Source organism: Colobus angolensis, unplaced genomic scaffold (assembly GCF_000951035.1).
Source record: "Colobus angolensis palliatus isolate OR3802 unplaced genomic scaffold, Cang.pa_1.0 Scaffold345, whole genome shotgun sequence".
In the NCBI taxonomy this organism is placed as follows: domain Eukaryota; kingdom Metazoa; phylum Chordata; class Mammalia; order Primates; family Cercopithecidae; genus Colobus; species Colobus angolensis.
The window spans coordinates 2678792-2687211 of NW_012116766.1; the positions used below are offsets into that span (position 1 = coordinate 2678792).

At 41.3% G+C, this 8420-nt stretch overlaps 1 protein-coding gene across 1 annotated transcript in view; it reads left to right on the top strand.

Moving 5' to 3' along the window:
• Positions 1 to 8420, top strand: part of LOC105519363 (neurotrypsin-like) — a gene marked incomplete at its 3' end in the record, with an annotated part of 40130 nt that overhangs the window by 927 nt on the left and 30783 nt on the right. Inside the window, exon 2 of the mRNA XM_011952716.1 lies at positions 6 to 236. Coding sequence (XP_011808106.1) covers positions 6 to 236 — 231 coding nt within the window. The remainder of the gene's footprint in view (positions 1 to 5; positions 237 to 8420) is intronic.

The window sequence follows — 8420 nt, forward strand, 5'->3', positions numbered from 1 at the left end:
CCCCTGGGGCTGCCCGGCCGGCGAGCCATGGGTCAACGTGACTGACTTCGGCGCCCCGTGTCTGCGGTGGGCGGAGGTGCCACCCTTTCTGGAGCGGTCGCCCCCGGCGAGCTGGGCTCAGCTTCGAGGACAGCGCCACAACTTTTGTCGGAGCCCCGACGGCACGGGCAGACCCTGGTGTTTCTACGGAGACGCCCGCGGCAAGGTGGACTGGGGCTACTGCGACTGCAGACACGGTGAGTGGCCTTGGGGCGGCCGCGGACACTCCGGACCGGCCCGAAGCTAGTGAGGCTTGGGGCCAGCTTACAGGTCTCCTGGAAAAAGTGACGGGGTGTGGGGTTGTGGGCTTACATTGCGGGCTATGATGGTGGGCTGCAGCTGGGTTACCAGTAAGGTATACTGGTGCTGCAAATCTAAGCCAGCCAGATGTGCTTGTGTGAAGGTTGTCAGGGATGAGAGTTTCTATGCAAGGTGCTGAGCTCTGGGTTTCTGTCCTCTGGCCACTGTGTGTATTGGGTGACAGTGTGCTTTGGACGTCTGTTCTCTAGATTAGCTTACGTTTATAGGGTTACCATATTTACATTGAAGAGGCACAGAAGGAGAGAAAGTTCCTGATTACTTGTTCTGGAAAGGGAAATGTTACATTAACGTGACAACCAAGAACCTTCCCTCCATTCTTTAGATTCCGATTTGGAAAAATGTGGTAAAATATTTGCCTTGATTTTACTGTTGACCTCTGTTTTAAAAAGTATGGCAAAATTATGTGGCCAAAATCAGCCATATTCACATACTCCAGCTCAGTATAGGAAGTATCATTAGTGACTGGAAAAAAAAGAAAGGAAAAAGAGATGGGAATATTACTATCTTGGTGAAGTAGCAACTTGATACAGTCATACACAGTTTTCCAGAGCCATTACTTAACTTTATATGTTATATGTGGAAAATCAGGATTAGTTGGTAATATCAGGAGATGAAAGTGACAAAATGTTTTAGGTTTGTGGTAATAAAAGCATCCCACTAATAAATTTAACGTAAATGAATAATCCAGCTTTGAGCATTGCTTCATTTTGAATTGTTGGAATTTTGTTGAAATTAGTTTTTCTTTTTTTCTTTAAAAACTGAGGAGGAAAAACGTAATATCCTCCAAAGTTTGAATTTCTTTTCAACAAAATATTTTTGGCAGCTTTCCATTCACACTGTGGGGCAAGGGTTTTCTGAATTGAGATCCTGAATCACATTGTACTTTGTACTTTTTGGAGGTAACTTGGAGGTTAGCTGTCACAATGTCATTCATTTCCTGAAGAAATTTTATTTATCAGTACCTTCAATTACATTAGTGCTTTGAGTTAAGGAAAAGTGTTAGGAAGGTTAAGATCAATTATCCTTTGTCCTCGGGAATGAAGTCATCGCTTTACTTGTGTTTCATGAACGGAATGCCAATGTGGGTATAAAAATATTTGAGGTGATGTCAACAAAGAGTGCTAGCATTGTTTCGTTATTCACCATAAGAGATTACTTTATAGTAAAATCTTATGTTTAGCAAACATTGACTTTTCTCATCTTCATATTATTATTAGTTTTTTTTTTTCTTGAGACAGAGTCTTGCTCTGTCACCCAGACTGTAGTGCAGTGGCGCGATCTTGGCTCACTGCACGCTCTGCCTCCCGAATTCACCCCATTCTCCTGCTTCAGCCTCCTGAGTAGCTGGGACTACAGGCGCCCGCCACCACGCCTGGCTAATTATTTTGTGTTTTTTCAATAGAGACGGGGTTTCACTGTGTTAGCCAGGATGGTCTCGATCTCCTGACCTGGTGATCCGCCCGCCTCGGCCTCCCAAAGTGCTGGGATTACAGGCGTGAAGCCAACCGCGCCCAGCGTATTCTTAGTTTTATGAATAGATAAGAGTGGAGAATTATTAGAGAATGAATGTGTAGGAGAGAATATACAACTTCTCTTTAAGTGCATAAGCACAGACTCAAGAAAAGTAATTTAAAGTTAAAAAATGATAGTGATCTGTTGCTCTCTTTCTGACATAACTCTTAGCCTTATATTTCAGACAAGGAGAGTAACTTGTCCTTGGATGTCCTGCCACCGTACCCTCTTCAGTTGACTAGAAATGTAAATCTTTTGAATGCCTTTATGTTCCTAGCTAACTCTCACCAGACAAAATCTCAAATACTGCATAATAGTTGTTTGTACTTCTTGGAGTAAAGTGATTGAACAAAAGAGTAACAAAAGAAACTACTCATGATGGGAGATAAATGCCCTTCCCACCACCACAAAAAAATAGGAAAACAATCAGCTGTGTAATAATGAATGACTTTCACAGACTCAATCTCATTCTGTCATTTACTCCTCCAGGTCTGCCTGGGCATAGCCTATAGCTTTGAGATGACTGGCATATTCTGAACCTTATGGCTCTCTTGGTCCTACATTTCAGTTAGGAGTGTGAACAAAAGTTTCATGGAGTGGTGAAAAGAATATTGAATTGTGCTTTAGAAAATGCTGGTGTCTGCTTTGGCTCTGCCAGTGGCTGTGCACTGTCGGGTAAAACTCTTAACTTTTAGAGCTTTGGTTTCCTCATCAGGAGAAAAGCAAGTTTTGAGTAAATTAATTTAAAAGACCTTTGCAGCACTGAGCATGTACTCAAAACAACCTGGCCTGATCACATTAGCTAGGACTTACTGTGCATTCATTCTGTGTTGGATGCTGGACTAAACATTTTATTTGCATTTTCTCGTTTCATTTTTAATTTTTATTTATTTATTTATTGACAGAATCTCCCTCTGTCACCCAGGCTGGAGTGCAGTGGCACAATCTCAGCTCACAGCAACCTCTGCCTCCCTAGTTCAAGAGATTCTCCTGTCTCAGCCTCTTAAGTAACTGAGATTACAGGCGCCTGCCACCACGCCTGGCTAATTTTTGTATTTTTAGTAGAGATGGGGTTTCACCATGTTGGCTAGGCTGGTCTTGAATTCCTGACCTCAGGCCATCCACCTGCCTCTGCCCCAAAGTGCTGGGATTACAGGTGTGAGCCACTGCTCCCGGCTTCATTTCATTCTTGTAGCAACCTTATGAATGAGTTCCTGCATTTTATGGATGAAAATATGTGAAGACATATTATGAGGAGTGCAGGAGAAAATAGGGTTAGATATGTATATTTTTACTTCACAGCTCATTTTGCTGTATTTCTTTGCTTGTAATCCTCATTTTGTAGTTTATGGACTGGTCTAACAGGAAGAAAGAGAATTATGTTTGGCCCGATGCACATGATTTATGGTCTCTTATGCTTAAAAAATATCTGGTATCTTTTTCTTTCTTTTTTTTTTTAATTTTTTTTGAGACAGGGTCTCTCTCTGTCACCTGGGCTGGAGTGCAGTGGCACAATCTCAGTGCAGTGCAACCTCTGCCTCCTAGGTTCAAATGATTCTCCTGCCTCAGCCTGCCGAGTACCTGGGATTATAGGTGTGCACCACCATGCCTAGCTGATTTTTTGTATTTTTAATCGAAATGGGGTTTTGCCATGTTGCCTGGGCTGGTCTCAAACTCCTGATCTCAAGTGATTCACTCATTTCAGCCTCCCAAAGTGGGACATGCCTGGAATTACAGGCATGAGCTACCATGCCGGACATATTTGTTTCTTTACAGAAATCCAGGGCAAAAGGAAAGAACAATTCACAGTAATGTGATCCCTCCTTTAAAAAATAAACTGGTGGCCAGAGTCGCATATCTAGTTGCATCGGGAAAAATCAGGAAGTTGATGTCTCCATGGTGAAGAGTTGATTGAAGCCAAGTTGAAGGGGCAAGGTGGGGACCTCAGGTGAGCCGGGGCTGGGTGTGGATGTTCCAGTGGCTCAGATGTCAGAGAGCAGGAAACATGATACCTGGGCCCTGGTTTTATGAAACTTGCAAATTAATACTAAGGAATCATTCTAGGGCTGGGAGCGGTGGCTCACGCCTGTAATCCCAGCACTTTGGGAGGCCGAGGCAGGCAAATCACCTGAAGTCGGGAGTTTGAGACCAGCCTGACCAACGTGGAGAAACCCCTGTCTCTACTAAAAATACAAAATTAGCCGGGTGTGGTGGCGCATGCCTTTAATCCTAGCTACTTGGAAGAGTGAAGCAGGAGAATCGCTTGAAACCGGGAGGCGGAGGTTACATTGACCCGAGATCGCGCCACACTCCAGCCTGGGCAGCAAGAGCGAAACTCTGTCTTAAAAAAAGAAAAAAAAAAAAAGAATCATTCTGGCTATGGGAATACACTGAATCAGCCTGGGGAGCTGGTCTCATTATGAGCATTTAGAATCACCTTGGGACTTGTTAAAATGCAGATTCCTAGACTAGCCCAGGCTCTGAGTAATTCTCAGATCTGGATCGAGAATGGAACATGCATTTCTATTGAGCAGTCAAATTGATTTGGATGTGAAAACTCTGTCACAGTCAGGCAGAACACATGGAAGGGCATTAGAACTCACCTAAAATGCAGAGTGGTAGGTGATGATATAGACTGACTGAGCCCACCATTCTGTGACTTAACCCTGTTAGGCTTTAGGAGCAGGTATAAGGCATGCCAATGGTAACTTTTTGTGTGGTTTTAGAAATGGCACTTCTGGTTTTTCCTTTGACCAGTGTAGGATAGTAATAACCTAGTTCACTGGAATATGGTTATTTTATTTTTATTTTTAGAGACAAAGTACAGTGATGCCATCTCAGCTCCATGCAACCTCTGTCTCCCAGGATCAAGCAATTCTTCCACCTCAGCTGCTGAAGTGGCTGGGACTACAGTCCAGCTATTTTTTTTTTTTTTTAATCGTTTGTAGAGATGGAGTTTTGCCATGTTGCCCAGGCTGGTCTCCAACTCTTGGGCTCAAGTGATTCTCCTGCCTTGGCCTCCCAGAGTACTGGAATTACAGGCATGAGCTACCATGGCTGGCCAGAATATGGTTATTAATTGAATTTGAGCTAGGTTATTTTTGCATTTCTACAGGAAGAATTAACAAGCAACTAATTTCGCCCAACAATAGCATGTGACCCAGCATGGTGGCTCATGCCTGAAATCGCAGCACTTTAGGAGGCTGAGGCAAGAGGATCACTTGAGGCCAGGAGATAGGGGCTGCAGTGAGCTATAGTCATGACACTGCACCCCATTCTGGGCAACAGAGGAAGACCCTGTCTCTAAAACAAAAACAAAACAAACTCAATACAACACAATAGCTTGCAATAACTTAGTGTTTCCTGCCTAGGAGGGGCAGTCACTTTTCTAGTCTCTGGTTGGCATGGCAGATGGGGCAACTTGCTTGACACTGTGCTGCTAACCTCCCTTTTTACAAGCCAACCATAGGTGGCTGATGATTGAGAGGTAAAACAGATTAAATAAATGAGAACGTTTTAATCATTGAGATTTTGGAGGAGAGGATGAATCACAGATCTGACTTTTTGTCTTGTCATGCTCATCTGTTCATGTGCACCTACCCACCCAAAATCTCTTGATTTAAATAGAGATAGAGGACATGTAGGCCAGTACTATTGTTTGCAGGCTGTACTCATTGAACTCTATCTGTTGTTTGTAGTGAATGTTAATTAAAAAGTTAGCTGAAAGCTGTCCCCCATCCCTTTTAAGTGCTACATCTTGATTCTATGTAGCAGGTGCTGAAAGCCATTTATTAGCAATACCAGATTTGATACATTTCCTGGTTGATTTTAAATATTGAGCTCAATCTGCTTTTCAGACTAAGGCAGATGTCAAATACTTAGATTAGATTAGTTAAGAATCACAGTGATTCTTAACTAGTGTGAAGTGTTTTTTTTGTTTTTTTGTTTTTTTGAGAAGACAATAAGATATCCTGTTACTATTGCCTTTTATGAGCTATTGTCCAGGGGTGTATATATACTTATGTGGTCAGTGTCTCTGTGTGTGTGTGTGTGTGTGTGTGTGTGTGTGCGTGCGCGCGCGCATGTGCATGTGTGCGCCTATGTGTTAAGACACCAGTCCCCAACCTTTCTGGCACCAGACACCAGTTTTGTGGAAGGCAGTTTTTCTGTGGACCTGGGGGATGGTTTCATCAGGCATTAGATTCTCATAAGGAGCATGCAACCTAGATCCCTCACATGCACAGTTCACAATAGAGTTCCAGCTCCTAGGAGAATCTAACGCTGCTGCTGATCTGTTATGAGGCAGAGCTCAGGTGGTAATGTGAGCCATGGGGAGCAGCTGTAAATACAGATAAAGCTTTGCTTGCTCACCTCCCGGTCACCTCCTGCTGGGCAGCCCAGTGCCTAACAGGCCACGGACCTGTACCGGTCCGTGGCCTGGGGGTTGGGGACCCTTGTGATAAGATAACCTATGTAAAAGTAATTTGGTTTATAACTGAAGGGAAACTGAAATATCCAGTAATAAGGTACTACTCGTAGGTACCTGCATTTGATGGATATTATGCAGCTACCAAAGTAATTATTGTAAATATTATACATATAAATATAATAGGAAAGTGTTTATGATAATGTTTAGGGGAAAGAAGGGTGCAAAATTTATATATAATACGTTATGACTGTGGAAATAAAGATGCTTTTGGAAGATTTGGAAGAAAATATGATAATTATGAATTTGAGTATGGATGTTGCTTGGATCAATTTGGGTGGTTTTGATAGCAAAGAATAGAAAACTGAAACAATAAGGAGGCTTATTGTTCCTATTAAAAGAAGTCCATATGATGGGTAAGCTCCAGCATGGTACACGTCTGTTCCTCTGCTACTTTCTTGGCTCCTTTATCCTCTTAAGAAGCGTGGCCTTTATTCTTAGGCTGGTGGTTATTCCAGGCTTCACTTAGAGATAGAACAACCTGCAGAAGAAAGAGAAAACTCCTCTGCAGGAATGTCCTTTTGAAACAATAAGGAAACCTTTCTGGAATTTCCCCCACAGACTTCCACGTTTCATTTGCCCAGACTGGATCACGTGTTCTTTCCTGACACTCTTTGCAAAGAAATGTACAATTACCATGATTACATAGATTAGTTAGCTTAACCTCTGAATCATCTGGGGATTCAACTGGCAAGGAAGAAACAAGGTAGTTGTTGATCAGAACCAAAAAGGTTGCTAAGGAGTATGGTTGGGACTTGTCCTTATATTTGGGAAACTTAATGCAATTAAAAACTAACAGTGAGTAATTTATAAAATGCTGTGAAATGCTACATTAATTTTTTTTAGTCATGCCTGGATGAATAACATTTAGACTCTGATTTGGTTGACAAAGCATATTTCCTTATCTTAAGATGCTATTTGCAGGCAAATATTATGACACATTTATTTCTGAAACGAATAATTCCATAACTGATGAGAATGCTGAAGTTAGTTCATTAACTAAGTAAACATGATTATATGATTTAATTCTAATTTTGAAGGGTTTTTTTCCCCCCTGAATTAAAGTTTAAAGAAAACAGCCCTTTGAAATCTCTTCTCCTTAGCTACATAGTAAATAGGCAATATATGAACAATTGATTCAGACTGATGTCTACGTGGTTGGTCTGCTGTCATTAGAAACTAAATAAATGTTTATTTTTGCCCCTTTAGCATCCTCCTTTTCCAGGGCAGTCTCCTCTTCCCCTCCTCCTCCTTCTTACAAATCAGTGCAACAATATTAATAAAAAATTTATTGTATGCAAAACACTAAAGTAATGATATTTACCCTCCTACGAGCCACACATGCGCATTTCGCCTCAGTACTTTTTATTAGGATCAGCAGAGGGGATGCAAAGTGTAATGCTGATTCTTCTAACAGTGTGAGGATAGGTTTCATTTATTCATTAAACATTTACTGCGTTCACACTAGGTGCGGCATTTATAAAGATGAATCAGAAATTCACCTTTGTCCTCTGGGTGAGGACAGCCATTTTCTGGGTGAGGTGTCAGAAGAATAATAAGCATTTTCATTACCTTCTCTGTGGTTCATGATCTGGGAGAAAAGAAGATTATTGTTTGGTTTCAATTTCATCACTCAGTGCTATACAATAAAATGATAATACTCGTATTGTTTGTTTATGTGTAGATGGTCTGGGAACACACAATTTGTGAAACCTTCTGTTGGGGTTATCTGCATGTATTGTTAGCCTACTATAACTTAACAATGTACAGAGTCATCTTTTTTTGTTTGATATCGTATGATGTTTTAAACTAAGGAATAATTTATAAGATTTATAAATTTCTAATAAGCACAATGTAAATGGGTAGAATTGCTAATTCAGAGGATGCACTCTCATTTTGAACTATACGAACTGATTTTTTTCTCAGCATTTAAGTTGTCTACATGAATAATAAATGAGCAATTAGTATGAATTATAAATGTGAACTAATGGAGGCAAATACAGCTCACTTGGATCTTGGTTCAGGCGAATGCCTTGTTTGTTTTTTTTGTTTGTTTGTTTTT